At 37.7% G+C, this 18,769-nt stretch overlaps 1 protein-coding gene across 4 annotated transcripts in view; it reads left to right on the forward strand.

Moving 5' to 3' along the window:
- SSBP2 (single stranded DNA binding protein 2) overlaps positions 1-18,769 on the forward strand; it is a 170,965-nt gene that overhangs the window by 112,630 nt on the left and 39,566 nt on the right. For 2 of the 4 annotated variants that reach the window (XM_046905913.1, XM_001234273.7), the window contains exons 5-6: positions 273-362; positions 17,190-17,249. In XM_046905913.1, coding sequence (XP_046761869.1) covers positions 273-362; positions 17,190-17,249 — 150 coding nt within the window. The remainder of the gene's footprint in view (positions 1-272; positions 363-17,189; positions 17,250-18,769) is intronic. The other 2 variants (XM_046905915.1, XM_004949458.5) reach the window with 1 other exon arrangement.

The raw sequence follows: 18,769 nt of genomic DNA on the forward strand, positions 1-18,769 counted from the left end.
ATATATGTGTATCCGTGCAATCTCTAGCATCCTTCCTCTCAACTTAAACCTGTCTTATTAGCAATTCATTATGCTTATATAAAAGAAGGCTAGACACTAAGCAGTTCTAATTTACCTTCATAATGAAACAATGACAGCGACATACTTAGAGAATTACTTTCTGTATTTCGGTCACCTCAGGTTTTGGGTTTTTTCTTCTTTTTCTTTTTTCTCTTTTGGTTTACTGCCTACCATGCAATGACAAAGGTTTATTTTCCCTTTGTTCTTTTCAGAGTGCTGCAGCAGCTCCCAGTCCAGTGCTAGGAAACATTCCCCCAGGAGATGGCATGCCAGTAGGTCCTGTACCACCGGGTTTTTTTCAGGTATTCAGAAAAATTATAATTACAGGAATTTTAGGATAGAAAATCCTCCATAGTAACTGTTTAAAAGTCTGTAGAAAAGTCCTGTTTCTAAACTGTGTCTCACTATATGGTACAATACTTGAGAGTTTTTCTTTAACAGAAGTAAATAGGTGGAAAGGAAGGGCAATACTGACAAGTATTCCATTACTAAAACAGTACAGCACATCTAATTTCAGAATTTCAAGGATAAGAAATGGTACCAATGTGTGAGCGAAGAATGAAATTGTTTGAATATGATTTTATGATGATTTCTTATGATGAAGTATTACAATCGCATTAGATTTTTTTCGGCCACTTTTAGCTCTGTGGTAAACGAACAGACCAGTTCAACTTTCAATGGGAATCAGACCCAGATAATTAGAAATATCCCTCTGAACATCCCTCCCGTCCCATTGAAAATCAGAACACTAAAGCCTGAAAAACAAGCCAGAGATTTATACTGAATGTTGTCTCTAGTAAATGTTGTCATAAATGTGTTGAAATACCCACTTAATGCATTGGGCAACAATGGTATAGAATGTGATGATGGGCAAAATGGCCGCCTCTGTTGCGTGGTCACCCTGACAGCTGTGGTCTGAGGTTGGACAGCTCGCACCTCAACAGAGTTCAGTTGTTTCTCTCCCAACTGGCAAAGTGTGGCTTTGCATCTGTAGCAGCAAATGCAGTTCTCCCACTTAAAAAGTTTATTAATAACAGAGGTTTCCACCTCACAAACTTGTTCCCATGATGGGAGGGAACAATCCAGATTTCCGTTATTGTGGTGTGGGGAGAAAATCATGACAGTAATCTTATGTTCCACTAAAAGCTGGTGTTGAAATCCAGGTAGACACAAGTGTCTCATTCCTTCTCCCTAGAGATGTGTAGTCAAAAGAAACATCTTTCATCTGGACAAAGAAAAAGAAGAGATGTTTTATTTAAGAGCTTCCTACTATTTTGTCAACATGGTGACTATACAAAAAACTGGGGGGATATCAGCTCTCTGTACTTTGGTCTTATGGCCAGTATGTGAGTTGCAACACTATTTATATGGTGCTCCATTTCCCACAGTCAAAGAAAGAAAAAATGTTGCATGTAATGTTGATGTTTACCAAAAGAGATCCTGAACGTGGCATGAAAATGTTGTTCCCTTGATCAATGTAAAAAAAAAAAAAAAAGCTGTGATTTTCAATACATGCATGAAAGGGCATGTGTAAGTAAAGTACAAAATATTTTACTGTTGCCAGTGACAAAATCCTCAGGAGCTGGCAGAGCTGATGAATAGTTTTATATCAGGTTTTTCTGTATTAAACAACTGGTTAGGTACAGTTTTCTGAACAGTTTTTTTTTTTTCCTTAGTTTGTATATTTACATAAATATTTCACTTTTTCTTATTTCTATCACCCACTCCAGTCATAATGTCAAAAGAACTGAAGCTTAATGCTTTTTTCTTTTATTGTCTTAGAAGATAATTAAGAAGGGAAAAAAAGCACAGATGTGACAAATATATGAAAAATAGAGGAGAGAATAACAGTTTAAAAAGTTCTGCAGGAGAAGGGCATGGGATTTTGGTTTGCACTAGGTAAGCATGAAAATACATCTATCCACTGTAGATCTTTGCAGATATAAGAAAGACAGAAAATTAAGTGTGGGTAAACTTTTTTCCATGTCAGTATCTATGTTCAGTCCAAAATGGCACTGAAGGACATGTTTTAATCATAGGACTCCGTAAGTCAGGTCACTGTTTAGATTTAATGATCTTGGAAGTCTTTTCCAACCCTTATGATTGCTTGATTCTGTGATTATTTGAGATGCTTGCAGCCTTTTACCAGTGTCTGGGATTAAAAGTAAACAGAGGAAAATCCATTTGCAATGTAACACAGTTTGTGACAGTAATCAGAGCTATAATAACTCAGCAGGACATCTAGTGAGCTCCTGCAAGGGATGTTCCGAGAGCTGATTGGCACCAGGTTGGGCTCCTCCTGATATCATTGTGCACCTCTTTCTGGAACTGCTAAATCCTTGTTATCACGTGTCTCTGTAATATGCCATACTAAAAACTAGTCCTTTAATGTCTTGGTTGTTAATGATCTACTTGCCTTTGTTGAATGGCCCAGTTAACAAATCAAGCGTTTTTCAAGAAACTTCTAGTTTTCACTGTAGTCATCTGCTTATGAATGTATATAGAGAAATATCATTAACATCGGAACAATCCCAACAAAGGGAGCTTGGCCAAAATGAGGTCAGTTATGTAAGTTGTGCTGAAACACTAAGGTGTGTATAAAGCAAATATGTACAGACAGACCATGATAAATGTTGTGGGCTTGGAGGGAATGTAGTAAAGAAGCAGCTAGTATCTGGTTGTAGTTCCTCCAAGAGCTGAATGTTACCAATGTCAATTTATATGAGGACAAGAAAATATATTGGCAGACAGCTGCGTATGTGAACTTCAAAAACTGGAGGAACATCATCATCATCTGTTGCTGTAAAAAGCAGGTGAAAAAACAAGTGAAAGAAACTCCTGGTCACGACTTTGTATTTGCTTCATAGATGTTTTCTTTCTTGTACATCTTTAAACAGAATATCAATTTCTGTATGCACTTCTGCAGTTTCACTTGTCCTTACAGATCATGTAAATAAACAAAGTCACAGAAAACATGTTCATCTGTCTTTGAGTACTGTCAAAATGCAGTCCTTTCTCTATGAACTACCAGTCTTCTGTCAAGGAATTTGCACCCAGACCTGCAACTCACTCCTGGACTATGAAAGTGAACATTTAGGGTTTTTTTGTATATCAGAAGATTATGGAAACAGCAAAAGATTGGTACTTCTGTCAGTATTTAGTTCACTAAGAGTTTACACTGCAAAATATTGTAACAACTCAACTTCCTGCAATCTAAAATATCTGGAAGATCATCCAGATAAAGTTGCCTTTCATTACTTTTGGGGAAACATTTTATTTTTCCTAATCTAAAGCTGTCCACAGGTACTGCCTTCCAGCTTCACTAGCTCAGGTTTGCTGGATATCTTTGAGTCAATTTGTTTCTCATCAGTAGCAGAGCTGTATTTCCACTTACAGCATGAAATGGTGGCTGGGACTTAAGCAGAATGATACTCTTGCTTCAGTTCTTCCCATGACAGTTTGGGCAAGTTGACATTTGGGATGATGGGAGCCAGGAAACCTTACCCAAGCTCCAATTTCACTGCTGTCCACTAACATTAGTTCTGTATCTTTTTATAGAAGACAATAATCTAGTACAATGGCATGGCATGTGGAAGTAGATCAATATGGGAGCAGAGTGATTTTCAGACAGAAGAACCACTAAAGCCTCTACTCTGCTCTGTAAAAGTGAGGTTTTTGTGTGTGTATGGGCCACTGCTGCTGACATTACTCAGCAGTCTGTAATTTTATGCCTGGCCCATGGAGTGGAGTTCTGAAGAAAGAAGCTGAGTCTGCACTGTACCTCTGTTTGCATTTTTGTATTTTCAATTCAGGTGACAGAGTTGAGCACTACAGTGCTAAAAGCATTACAGTGATACAGTGGAGGGAAGATGGTAGAGTTGTGTACAGCTATTAGCATCAACTATACTTCATTTTTTTAATGTGGTTTAAAACGTCAAAAATAAATTTGGAAATTCAAGAAAACAGGTTTATGTGGATCTAGGACGTGAGTCAATTTCACCTATTGGTAGGCATGTATTTTAATGTAAATCTTAATGTCATAGGCTTGTATTTTTTCATCCAGATGTCCTCATCTTCCTTCAGTGCTTAAAGTAGGTGGTATTCTGGAAATAGGATTTTACTGAATTTCTGGCTGCTTCATTAGCAACAAAACTGGGTATGTGGTACTACAGGAGGACAGAAGAAAAAAATTTTGTAATGTAAAACTCAAATCCCAATTAAGAGAACCTAAAGAGATTTTGGAGTTGACTTTAATCAGGCTGAAATAAATGGAATTAAGATTAAGTGAAGTTCAATGAGTGGGATGTCAGGAGGGTCAGCACTTCTGGTAAGTTGCTTTCTTAAATGTGGGGCCTCAGAGGAGGAGTCAGAGTGCTAGACTTGATGTTAAAATAACTGTGCAAATCACTCTTATGCTACCCTCATTTTTTTGGGTAGCAATGTTTCGCGTGTTTCCATCTACAAGAATGAATATCTTAAGGGAAAGTCCTTTTAAAAGATTATGAATTGCTCAGGCAATAGAAACCTGTCTTAGACTAAATAACTAGATGACCGCACAAGTGTCTGAAATTCTCAAGCTACAGTCCAAGTTCCAGAAATAAGTCATCAATTCACCAATTTTCTTCTCAACACCACATCCTAAATTTGGAGATAAGGTATGAGCAGAGCAGTGAGCTGCTATGTTAAAAAAATAAAGTAATTCTGCACATTTTCTGTGCCATTTTTCAGCATCAGAGTCAGTCTTCTATGAGTTTCTTCATATGGCCATCCACAGAGATGAACATGACCCAGTTTTCATGCCTTTTTTTTTAGAGTCCTGTCTGATACTGAATTAGTAGGACTTCTACTGGACTGAAGTAAGATTATTTACCTTGAGATCTGAGCGTTGGAGAAGGCATGTAACGTCAGCAGTCAAAGTTTTACACACACTGTCTCTTAAAATGAGTAAATTAATACACTTGTGATCCAGAAGGATTAGGTAACAGAATTCAAAGACACTAGATTTCTATATGCAGTCTTAATTATGCTTTCTGTTCTGGGGTCCACATTTTCCACAAGAGATAGTTCCACACAGTGCAGAAGTGTTGATTTTGAAAGTTATATTGGGTAGAGGTACCTTTGTTATAAATAATCCTATTTCTTGAGCACGTATACAGATGCCACAGGAAAGTTTTGAAGCTTGTGTTCAGCAGAGCATTTTAATTTTTAAACAGCATGAAAAGTGTTGGTTTTGTATGATTTTATGTGCCATTTAGTTACTTGTTTAGTTCTAAAGCAGGTAAACACCAAGTTCTAGGTTCTAATCCAGTGTATTTCAGGAAGTTACTGTCACTGCTAAAGGTCTGACCCAGGGTGCTTACTCTTGCATTCCACTAAGGAAAAATATGTAAATGCATATTTAATTAAACACCAGTTATCTTCATCTCTTTTGTTACATGGCTGATCAAAAGTTCACATGCTGCATCCATACAAAGAGCATTTATTTGTTTTAATGGCACTCAGCCATAAAGCAACACTGAGTTTGTACTTCACTCAGAGGGACTTGACTTCACACTGAGAGACATGGCTGACTAAGTAACTAAAATGCCAGCTGAGAAATGTAGGAAATAGATTGTTTGATAATTCACAGTTCACATTTTAATTTGATAAAGAAGTTAAATTTTACCACTGACTATAACTTCTTCATGTAAGTTTTTTTTTTTTTTTTTTGAATGCATTACTTCTTTGCATCCATAAAACTTAATTTCCACTGCACATACATCTGAAGGAATTGTCATGTAGTTTGCTTCATTTGCCAATTTTCTGATCATCAGATACATTTGGATAGGCATGGGAAGAATGTGTCGACACCATGTTTGAAAAACAAATGTTACATATTGCTCTTATATAAAAGAAAAAACACCAGAAACCCAACCCACTGAAGTAACGTAGGGCTGTCGTGCCATCTAGTGGCAGTTGTTCATCCTCATTTTAGCTTAATACATGTCCTAAAATGTTATTTTTAGCCTTGTTGTGCTTTGGTAGAGCTGACCTAATGCTTTCGGAGAGCATGTTATGGTAGGGCACATGAGCAAAAGAACTTTTCCATTTCTCTTCCTGACTTGCAGTATTATTTGCTGTTTAAAAATGAGTTTAATGAGTTTAGATGAAATTTAAGTAGTGAAAATAACAACAAAAAAAAATTGTTGGCTTGAAAGTGGATAGCACACACTTCTTTGCTTTTTAAAACATAAGTAATGAACTATTTATGTGAAGAGATAAAATGTTCTGTTTTTTTTTTTTTAACCTTTGTGTAAGGCTGTAAAACATCTGCTCCTTTTTAAAAATTGGTGGCCAACGAGGTCTCCCAGGTGAATACAGATGGCTCTGAGTGAAAGGCAGCTGGGAGCCCTGCCTGTCCCCTTAGAGGCTCTCTCAGCCCTTGCAGGCATCTAGCACGTGTTATCTGCCTGGGGTCTGCTGGGTACATTGTCCTCTGTGTCAGCTCCTCAAGCATGTGCAGTATCCTCCCAGACTGCTAATTTGGGTGTGCATCCAGCAGCAAGGAAGATGAGGAAGGAGAAATTCTCCAGTGTGCCTTCAAAGCCAAGTTGGAGTGGCTCTGTTGTTTCTATGAATTGTTCACCAATGGGTCATTGTTTTCGCAAGGAATGAAGATTCCAAATTCCTGCTGCTCAATTACATGGTGAGAGCTAAAAGATACAGACGCATCTCAGACTGATCAGGTCGATAATGAGCATCTACATGGATTTTAAAATGTCCTGTTTCTCTTTAAATCCCACTGTTTCAGCTATTGCTTTCTCCCTAGTCCTTGTATAGTTTCCTGGTTTTGCAGGGCACTAACATTTTTTATCCCCCCCCTCTGAGCTTTCCTTCAGACGGCTTCACTTAGTTAACATCCTGCTTAGTCACTTACTTATCTTTCACTGCTGGTCCTCATGTTTTCCCCACTTTTGTGGCACTGCCTGTCTGCTTGCTCTTTCTGAGAGCAATTATAAGCTTGTTCACAGGAAGCAAGTTATGGATGGTAGTTTGGAATCTATGTTCTCCTTGATAGCAAATCTGCAGCCTGCCTTCTCTTGGCTTCTGGTGAAAGACTGAGCCAATCAGCTTTTCAATATTTCTCAATTCTGATTTTCAGCTTCCTGGTAAATGGCATAAATGAAGCTATATATGATGCATGCAGACCTTTATTTTTGCTTAGTAAAGCAAGGAAGGAGCTATTTGTTACTAAGACTGCAGAAAGAAAACCAAAAGTTTCTAAAACTGTGAAGCATTTTATAATGAAAATGTACACATCGTTATAAATGAACTTTATCATGACTAAAGCTAACTCCATCTGCTACGTGTTCATACCCCATCTCAATTCCATTGAAACAAGTGAGACAACTGCAGGTGAAGAAGTGAAAAGTTAAAACACTGATCCCTGAGAAGAGCAGATAGAGTGGAGAAGTATGGAAAGCATCATGGACTGCAAAACATTACTGCAAGCAAATGACTCATCATCAGAGCTGCAAATATAGCTTGTGAGTAAGGCTAGCAGGCTTGCTAGGCCTTAAAAAGCTTTGAAAATAGGAAAGCGCATTTTTAAGGGATTTTTTTTTCTATGAGTCTATATAAATGAAGTTAGTGAGAAAAGATCTCTTGTATCTGCAATCTGGGTTGTTTGTAAATGCATCCACCCACGTCACTGCATGAAATTTATGTGTATGTCTGCTTCATTGCGGAATTGGAGTGTGTGCATTTTTGCCCTTGCCAGTATCACATTACATCTTAAAATATTTTAAAAATTAATTTGACCTCCCAGATTATGTGGGAGGGGATTAGCATCTAAGAAGGTCTCAGGGTAGTTCATATATAGTCCTTTTTTTTTTTTTTTTCTACTTGCTTTCTCTGTATTCCAGAAGGAAAGCCGACTTCTAAAAAGATAAAGGTGTCTGACATCTGCTGGTTTTGATAATTCCATCCTGCAGTTGTGGTAATGGTTTTGCTGCTCGTAACTGCTAGAACAAATTAAAACTGCTCAGCTTGACTAGCTAAATAAGCTTTGAGCCCACACTTCCCCGCCTCCCCATCCACATGCACAGTTTAAGCAGGCTCAGACCCAGTGCTAGCCGTGGATTAGCGAGGGAAGGGAGAGAGTTAGGCGTAAGTTATTGACTCAGAGGTCTGCTCTGGACTTCTAGCATCTTGCTCTTGAACGTTCACGTTCCCTGCTCACAAAGTAAATGTCATAAATTAATGTGTGCTGGCCATCCACCCAAACTGATGTTCTAATTGCTGCTTGAAGTGTATGAAAAGGGGAGGGGTTCATATTTCTGCATCATGCTTCCTCCTGCTGAAGTTGTTCCAGTCTGCTTGTCACTCTTCGTATGAGCTACAAATGCCTGGGTTATATCCCAGAGTTCTTAGAGGAAGGTAATGCATTTAGCTTCAAAATAGTATTTTTACAAAAATATAACAGCAGAAGTAATAAACTCTCATCGTCATTTTCAAAACTGTTCCAAAAGTTGATTGTAATTCATAGTTAGGGGTGACTAGGAGGCTCACTGAACTTAAGCGAAATCTCAAGCATAGTGAGCTGTGTGGTTATCTGAATTATAAAAGCACGGTTTATTTGTTTTAAAAAGGTGGAACGTGACCTGTCAGTTTCAGCTTAAATCAGATTCAAAATATTTTATTTTTTGTAGTGTTTTCATTTAATAAAAACTGAAGTCAAAGCTATTAACCTGGTTTAAAATGCAGATAGCTAATAACCAACTTAAAAGATACATTTATTTCTAATTTTCCTTTATATAACATATGCATAGTTTATCTTCTTTCTCTCTCACTTGTTCAGTCTTTGTGAGCAGAAAATAATGGTATTCTCCACAGAGTGAGGCAGATGTATTAACAGTACGTTTCCTGAAGATCATCTATCACCAAAATGAGTGTTATTTATTTTCTCAATAATTTCTGGAGGAATAGCCTGGCTAGGAGGCAGGTCCTGCTGTTCAGATCATAGAGAAATGTTTAGCTAAGAACAAAAGGAATTTTCTATTCTTCTTCTTTTTTTTTTTAATGAGGTTTTGATTCTCATTTTTCTATGTAGAGTATGCAAATTATATATTCAAAGTATTGCAGTATTCTTCCATATGGTGGAATGAGTCCTGTGCTTCTTGGCTGGGAATGAGGCATTCATTTTGTTTGAAATGCAAGTATTGTTCCGGTTATGGCTTTTAGAAACTTAAATGTGGAAACACAGAGGCCTTACTGTTGCCATTTATAGGTCGTCAGACTATGTCATGCTGCTCTTAGAAAGTCATAAAAACAGGAAGGATTTTTACTGGGATCTTTATCTGACGTATAAGGAAGAGCTTGGTCATGAAAATGATTTCCATCATCAGAAAATGCCAGCATCTTTTGCTGTCTTCATCCTGTCTTTTGCTGAGGCTATACAATTTTATCTGAAGTAGTGTAGATTAAAAAAATTCTTTTGATTTATACTTGTAGCGTACAAGATATGCAGTGTGTAACCCAAATTTAAGCTCCAAAATACTTCAGCAGAATAAAAAGACCTCTAACACTGTGTCAGCCTTTTGGGGGCAAAGGAGGACAAGAGGGATTGTAAAACTTTACAGCAAAATACAGCTGAATAGGAACAGAATTTCTGTTAAGAACTGGATGAAAGCTCGTCTGAGTTTTTTAGAGGGTCAGTTAACGTGTTTATGCTTATCAGCAGACTGTGCCAGCACAAGAGTGTCATTTTAAGGGCTAATTTAGTAATAGTCCTAGTTGGAATTAAAATGTGTTAATCATGAGTGTCTTATACACTATGGTGATTGTGATTGCCAATGAGGAGGTCCACAAAAAATGCAGAGGAAACTAAATAAATTAAAGGATACAAATCGGAAAGTAACTTGGATACGTTCCATTCACACGTACTTCATGGTTTATCACTGTACTCTTTAAATACGAAACCGTGTATTTTATAATAGAAACCGTTACACCGGTGGAACCAGTATCTCTAACTCACTCTACCAGATATAAGAATCTTAAGATGATATATAAAAATGTTGCTTCCTAATCATTCTTCAGTACCAATAGTATAATTAAAAAAATAAGCAGAATCATCGAGAAGTCTTATTTGATACCATTTAGGCTATAAATAGTTAAATGATATTGGTCATTTTCCACAGAAATGGAATTTGGGAAAAAGAAATATGAATCCTATTTTTAGGGATGCAATATGTAATTTGGTAGGTTTTTTTAAAAATTAATTTATATATTTTTTAATGGAGGAGCAGAGAACAAAGATTTAGAACTTTAACTTACTAAATTAAGAGATTTGGAGATTTGGTCTTTATGAGAATTCACACCTGATTTATAAATATGATGCCAGTAATTTGGACCCTCTTCAAGTACAGAAGTGCAGTTAATTTAAAATAATTCATCAGAGCATGGGCACAAAGGCTGTGGTTCCATTTTGAGCTTCCAGTGATAAGTAGAATTTAGAGTTTGTGCTGATTGTAGTGACTGAGTTATGCAAACCAATTAAATAATTTCTGTACTTTTTATACCAAGTGCTAAAAGCTGTGTTTTACCTTGTATTTTTTAATTTGTAGTGTGCTCTTCTTATATCATAACGAGTCACTCTCTGGTTGGGAATATCAGCAGCCTCTTGGGATGCTGAGACTCACAATCTAAGAACACTCTTCTAAATTTGATGACACAGATAAAGAAATGGCATGCTATTAAGAAGTTTTTGCTTGCTTTTGGAAGTGTGCATGTATGAGGTGGCCTTGGCAAGCCTTGCAGAGCTCTGCCTGCAGGTCTCGGTGCAAACAAAACCCATTCCTCTGCTCTCCTAAGCCATAGCAAGTGCAGCAAGAGCAGGGCACAGACATCCTCTTCCAGATCTGGATGTAGCTGTGGTTAGAAACATGTCCTCTCCTTCCCATCATCCATGAGCAACCTGCCGGGGCTGATGGAAGTGAAGGGCCTATGCCCACAGCCTCTGGCAGGCCCAGCCAGCCAAGCTGACACTGCTCACATGGGAGTGTTCAGATCTGGCTGGCATGGTCCTGAAGTACCCAAGAATCATGAAAAGCCCCCTGTTCATGAGGTATCCGTAGGGATACTCATTCATCACTCACATTGTCCACACCATGCTGTCACTGAGAGGGAAGAGCATGGCCAGGTTACATCTTCAGTGGCTTCAGCACTGAGTGCATCCAGTGCATCCCATTCCTGAGGCTGTTGCGCATCATGCTTAGAAAAAGCAGCCCCATCATGAACCAGTCAGCCTGGGATATCTGAGACTAGTTTAAGTACTCCTCCTCTGGTTAAACTGCTGCTCCTCTTCCTCTCATTGATTTAAATACATTTATTTAAAACAGGTGAGTTATGTACCCTAAAAATATACTTTTTATCCTGCTTTGACCAGACATCTGCATATTTCTCATGTTGAAACAAACCTTTTGATACACCAAGCTACGAAGATGTTAATGTGAATCTACAGTAATGTTGTTACTTTAAACAAACTTAAAAACTTAAAAGTGCTGGATTTCTTTTTCATGCCATGTGGACAAAGTTCTCCTGTTCAAGCACTGCTCATTCCATTTTACTTTCCTCAGAAAAACAGCCCTTGTCTTCATTGCTGTCATTTTGCCCCTTGGTATTTTTACTGTTAGCTGATGCGCACAACCCCACCATTGATCATGCCTAGGAACTGCTGTAATTCTTTTCAAACTGCATTTACTTGTTTTTCCTCATGTGCGTTTGTTTGTCACACAGAATTTTACTATGTGGTATTGCAGGGCATGAGATATGTAATATTGGAATACATACAGTTATTTATGGGACATTAATCTCATTAAGCAAGGAATAGGAACTGAAATATAAACAATATTGAGGATTAGTTATTTGAGTGTGGATTCTTGAGTGATTTGTGATGTATGTGAAACAGCACGCAGTTGTTGATAGTTTAGCCATGTTGGGAAGGGAGGTGAATTTAAAGAAACGCAGATTTATCAATACCTGTGCTGCTTAATGAAGTTTAATCTTTTAACTTCGTTTATTCCACTAGTCTTAGGTACAAGTAAACTGAAGAGCGTCATATTGCAAAGCCACCTAAACAATTTTAAAAAAAGAGTGAAAATTATATAGCTGGCACAGAAACGTGCTAGCTTCCATGCTCTTATGTCACCAGCTTCCCTTTGGATATTTTTTTATGAAAGCGTTTTTCCCAAATATCAGAACAAGAATGTGGCCCGTGAGAACTACTGACTGATGCTTCAACATCAGTTAACTTCCCTGCTAGACACCTATTATCAGTTTATCCCGTTGTTTTACAAGATCTTTACATTGTACATTCACACACTCATGCACACTCAACTTAAAAAATGTTATTAAATACATGGCTTGATTTTATTCTCTCTTCTTTTCTAGCATTTCTTTTACTTTAAGTTGATGAATGTGTGTCCTGTGGTGACTGAATGAAAAGTTTCTCCTACCGCACTTTCTTTTCACTCAGTTTAGTAGAATTTGCATGTCTCTGGTCTCAGCTACTTGACAGTAGCCTGCAAAATGATATTGTGATACCAAATTAATACATTTTATATCTGAATGAGGTAGTTAAAATATACTGGTGTTTGCAGATGTGTTCAGTAAGCTGATTTCTGAAAACATTTGCCTTACTCTTCTAGTATTGTTATAACTTGTGTGACACATTTCCAAATGCTGGTGGCACCTCCATCAAGGGCTGTCTTCTCAGTTGTGGCTTAGATCAGACATACTTGCCTGTTTTTTTACTTTCTTTGCATTCTTTTGGGTTGGGTTGGGCTGTTTTTTTGTTCTAGTTGTTGTTGTTTCTTTTCTTAGTACACTGCTGAAGTTGTGTGCCAGTTCCTGAATTCTGTTTGAGAAGTTAATTGTAGCTTTGGGTAATGCGTGAAAGCATTGTTTGTACCTCCTTGTACTCAGTGTAATGCATCTGTTGTGGATTCAAGCAACTTGAAGGCTGCACTAGTTACTGGAAACAATCAAGAGCCATTCCAGATTCTGGAAATTACTGTTGAATTGAACCACTCTAGTAATATCCTTTTCCCCTGGGCAGATCAGCTTCTTAAGAGGTTGAATGTTCTAATACACTGCTCAAGGTTTTCCTTATATTACATAAGATCTGGATGTGAGATTCCTCATGTTTCTGCATCCTTCTGCATGGGGAGGGCTCTAGGAGGTAATGTCTTTTGGCCCTTCCTACCATCAGGTAGGAAGCTAAAGAAGCTAAAGTTAGTGCAACACTGTCAAACTATGCTACCTACCTTTTGGCTTATTCTTTGGGTTTAATTATTTCTACTTTGCCTTTGCTAAGAGTACAGTGTAGTCATATGCCCGTAAATCCTCTCTGACCATAAATACGGAGGAAATCGTCTTGTAACCTGTGCACTGCAGATGGCCCCATCCCACCTTGCCAGCACGGATAGGCAAGGAAGCATTGATTCATTGATGTGGTGCCTACCGAGTCCCCTCTGCTGAACTTTGGATAAATCTAGAATCTGTGTTGCTCTGAATTTCGTGTGGGGATACATGGAAGGTTCTAGGCTACAAAGGTGCTGAATTCTGAGTTGACAGAAGGCTGGGTTAATGGGCAGAAATACCTGTCTGTCTTCATCACACAAATAAGTTGTATTTGTCTTCAAAAGACAAGCATCACATTGACCCATTACATCTGTGGTCAGTGTTTTCAAATTAATGCACATGCATTAGGCTCATTATGTATATGCATGGATATGATATATATGCTGCAACATCTCTGAGGGAAGAGGATCAAAGAGCTGGCAAAGAAAGAGAGTGCTGCTAACTTTGAGAAACAAAGTCCGGTGTTGTTTCTCCGTAAACCATGGTCAGCAGGTCTGAACGATAAAATAAAACTAGATAAAAGACTAAATGTCAACTGTTTCTCCTAATTACAAAAAATGTAGCAAAACACTACATATGACAAAAAATGCCTGCTGCTTGATTTCTTGTCTTTCAGAATGTCTTAGTGACGTCTTGTGTGTGTCAGATTAAAAAAATTTTCTCCTAATGTGGTGAATAGCTATTTATATTTAATTTTTTTTTTTCCATAAAACATTTGGCACAATTTCTTTCGTGTCTTGAAGTGTCTTGGAAGAGCTCTTTATTGGCAAACGTGGCATTAATTGTGGAGAGGACAAGGGTTAGCAACTAATACAAAGATTCGTTTATTTTTTCTTTTGGTGAATTTTAGAATTTTTCTGGTAGTCTTTAGTACTAAATGCTCATCTGAAACAGTGTCAGATATTTTAGAATTGTCTTTGACATTAATATTTCACCATTTTCTGCAGTCTTACGTGGCACTTCATTGGCACTTACATTCACCAAAATATTATTTGTACTTCCTAGTTGTTTATATATTTCCCTGCCCATGGAGTATAATGTTCTTTGTGTACAGTGTTCATATCCATGAAAAATCAAGGACTATAAAACTTGTCTGAAATTTACAATTTCATTGCTCTTCTACTTGGATTCAGATAACTTAAAAGAATGGGAAAAGGTTTAAACATTTCTACAAATATACTTAAGAGAAATACATACAGAAATTAATATTAACAGCAAATAAAACTTCCTATAAGACAGAGTTATATCAAAGAGGCTGCTATGGGTATTCATGCAGTGGACTAACAAATCATTTATGAACAAATGCACTGGCTCTCAAGTAAAAATCTACTTTTATGCCTATGTAACAATGCCTTAAAAAATGTGATTTATTATATTATGTCAGAGAAAAATCTTATGTGTCACCTGTGACCTGTGTGTGCAGACTTAAATATCTGAAACAGCCACTGACCTCAGGGATGCAGCAAACCAAAGTATGAGGATTCTAATGGTCATGCATTAGTGACAGTGTGAGTCACGTTGTGCAAAGTAAATTCTGACAATATCTATGTTAGCATGTTATAAAATTATGGTTCTATACAAAAAATAATTTTTTAGATATTTGTATACAGTGAACAGGAAAGTAAACCTATTGGTAAGGCAGGGGACAAGCAGGTATCCCTCCTGCCTTAAAGGAAATCTGGAAGAGAAAAGTTATTCTGTGACTAACAAACTCATTATTATGCACTAATATTGATCATGTGATTTTACATTGTATGGTTGACCTGCGAGATGTTCCCAACTTCCATTTTACAAATATTAATAAACTGTAAATGTGATATCATTCCCTGTGAATATACATAGTGAGCTAAATGTGACACTCACTAAAATTGCTTCATGCCATAGAATGCAATTGGTTCACCTGTAAGGCAATTGTTGAAATTCTAATTTCATCACACATTTACTGTTTTTCAACGATCTTTGTGTTTACAGCCTTCAGTACAAGCAGAGCTGTTTATTCTCTTTCTTCACCACTGTGGAATCTCACCAACAGACAGAGGGCACATAGAAACCTTCCTTTTCTTTAGCACATTTCAGGTGTCTTTTTTATTAATGCAAACTTTTCACAATTGTCATTTAACCTTTCTTCTCCAATTGGTAAACTATCTGTATCTAAAATCACTTTCTAGTGTCTATTTCAAGCATGTTTGTGTAGAAAGTTATTACAATGTTCATCTGATTCCAACATGAAAGGTTCAGTTGACTTTTTTCCTACAGGTCATAGGAAAAATACCATTGCTAAATATTAGCAACAATTACAACTATGCTGCTGGTCTTGCTACTGTTATTGCATGCATCACTGATAGCAATGATCACTGGCATTGTATTTTATAACGCAGCACAGCTGACGACAGCTCAGACATGCCATTCATTGGTGAAATTATGTTGAACACAGGGTTTGAGTGACCTGCACGTGGTCCTTAGCTACAGCTGAGTTGATAATTCCTGTTTAGATGTATTGGTTTCTCATCCAAGAGACCCCTAGGACTGAGTTTGTTCAGCAACTCGTTTGTCAGAAGACATTTCTCCTGGGTTGTGCCATGCAACTTCTGTCTTTCATCTCTCTCTTCTCCCGGATGATACTAGGCAAGGTCATGAACAGAAACAAGCTCTTATTGTGAAAAAAAGTTTTTGCTTTCCAAGTGCCTGACAATTTAGGCATAGGAGAGAATAAGCTAGTGTATTATTGGAAGATTTAAGAAGACACCTTATGTAAATACTTCTTCTTCAGCACTTGAAGGAATCAGTCATTTTTGTCCCCGTCTTCACAGTCAAAGTGCACACTTTTAGCTACTCATTTTCTTCTAGAGTTATAGTTATTTCTACTTGCCAAAATTATCCTCTTCATCATCTGTTTAGTCAGATGTTTGTGCCTCTTTCCTGCTAATCTCCTTGCTTTTTAGATTTCCAGATTACTGTCACACTTTGAGATGGAATAAGCGGAGATGTTAAGTGTGTTTGCTTGTACTGCCATTTGTTTATCATTTATTTATGGTCTTAGTTTAAGGTACTGACTTTATTTCTGGGCTATGAAGTAGTACTCAAGAAGCCAAAAGCCACTAGAAGCTTAGAGCACAGGATTAGTGTATTTGTTGCTTTGACAGAGGAAAAGTTGTAATGATTATGGAGTTGTGTGTGGAGGGATGAGAGGAGTTGATACACAGATTTAGTATGGCTCGCATAAACAACTCAGAGAAGCTTGTGACATAAACTCATCTGTGCCCACACAGGTCAAGTCTTGTATGATATTTTACTGCATTATTATGAAAAAGTGAGGGGAAATTACTTGTGAATCATTATGCTGGTACTTAGCTCTTGTCTCTTTCAAGAACATTTTGCTTTTGTATTCCGGGGTTATCTCTCACACTCTTGCAATGAAGAAATTAGATATGTGATAACATGGGCTAACTGGCTTATTCTTCACAGTTAAAGCATTAAATTGTTTATATTCTGCATTCACAATAGCTGTAAAAAAACTTTAAATAATGTATCTTGGTAGACACATTCAGTGAGAATCTCTATATTTATTTAGCCCTGCTAAAGGTTGTGGAATAATCTACTGCATTCTCTGTGAAAGTATTTAAGCTGGATGTCTGAAGTCTGAGCATGGCAGAAGCCATACATGCAGTGACACAATGTGGTATTTACAATCAAAGTTGAATTACTTAGCAGTATTTCTTTTTTCGTAGCCTTTCATGTCCCCTCGGTACCCTGGAGGTCCAAGGCCACCTTTAAGAATACCCAACCAGGTAAGAATTTATCACTCCTGCACAGTCATGATCCAGGTCGTGATGCAGGAGCTTTGTCCTGAATGCTGTCGATGTCTGGCACACAAAACTGCCTTAGTCCCTTTCCACTCCATATTGTCTGTCCGTTAATAGACACATCATACCACTACTGGCTCACCTTCCTTTGCTTAATTACTGTGCACACCTCAAGATTTATCGTACCCTTGGTCTGTCTGCAGAGGGAGAACACAGTGGCCTTGTAGAGAGGGAGACATGTTAACCTCAGCCAGGCTGTGCTGCCTGCCCAGGTTGAAGGCAGTGTGTCTCCATCACCATTATGTTCTCTGAACTTTCCCAAAAACAGTATGCACGTACCTCTTAGAACTGCTTTACTTCATTCTACACACAGTACATCACTCCTTCCTCTTTGTTGGATGTGTAAAGTACTACAGTAACAATGTATTTACTTCACAGTAAACAGGAGATGATTGGTGAGAAGCAGTTATCATCAGGTGTTCTGTGCCTTTCACAGGTACTCTGAAGACTTTATAAAAGCATCAGATTACTACTTTTTCCCTCTTCTCCATTGGAGGATATGAATGCTAGCGTAACAGGAACAAGTAATGAGCTGTTGTTCATCAGCAGAGACCTTTATTGGCCCATCTGTTAAAAAATGGCTCTGGAAGAAGATACTATTTCTATTTTCTTAGTGCAATTAGAAGAGAAGGTGAATGTCAGCAATTGAAATGTTAAGCGAGAAGGAGACAGAGCTATAAGAAAAGTGGTGCCATTCGCATGACTTAGAAAGGTTGATAGGCAAGGTAGAATATCATTTTGTGCAACCTAGACTTCCAGGACTGTCTTTGTTATCACCAGAGCTCAACTTTTCCGTATTTGTATGTCACCATGTCAACAAACTTGTCTTGACCATTGGCACAATATTGTCATAAAACTGAACATCAAATTTTAGTGAACTGGTTTAGCTTGCAAGATCACCTGGTGATCTATAACACAGCTGCTTTTTCACAAGGGAAATGTCTGACCTGACATTGCTGATGTGGACATCAAAGGACAGTGTAAGTGCAATGAAGTACATCCAGAGAACTTTGTTAAATGTTAGCAACAGTGTATTGTAATTCAGTACAAAATGTCTTCCAGGGTTTTCCACCTTTTTAGTAATGTCCTAGCCAGGAGTATACCAGTGTTGGATATCCATTATTCTTTTGTTTCTGTGTTTCTGAACTGTGCAAATATGGCAGGTAGAACCCGGGTGTGGTGAATGCTGTGAAATTGCTGCCAAACCACAGCTTTATTTCAGACGCATTTTTGTCTGCACAGTGCATTTTCAGTGTAGAACTGCAAGATAATGTTGATGAATTACAGCTCTTGCAATTCATTTATATTACGCTGCATTCATGAATTACTGCTTTTAGCACAACTGCTCTTTTTTAAGGGACCTTAAGGGCTACCATTGAAAGTAGTGAACTACCTTAAGGCCAACATTTGGGTTACAAGGAGATAGATTATCTGATGTTTATCAG

Source organism: Gallus gallus, chromosome Z, assembly GCF_016699485.2.
Source record: "Gallus gallus isolate bGalGal1 chromosome Z, bGalGal1.mat.broiler.GRCg7b, whole genome shotgun sequence".
In the NCBI taxonomy this organism is placed as follows: Eukaryota; Metazoa; Chordata; class Aves; order Galliformes; family Phasianidae; genus Gallus; species Gallus gallus.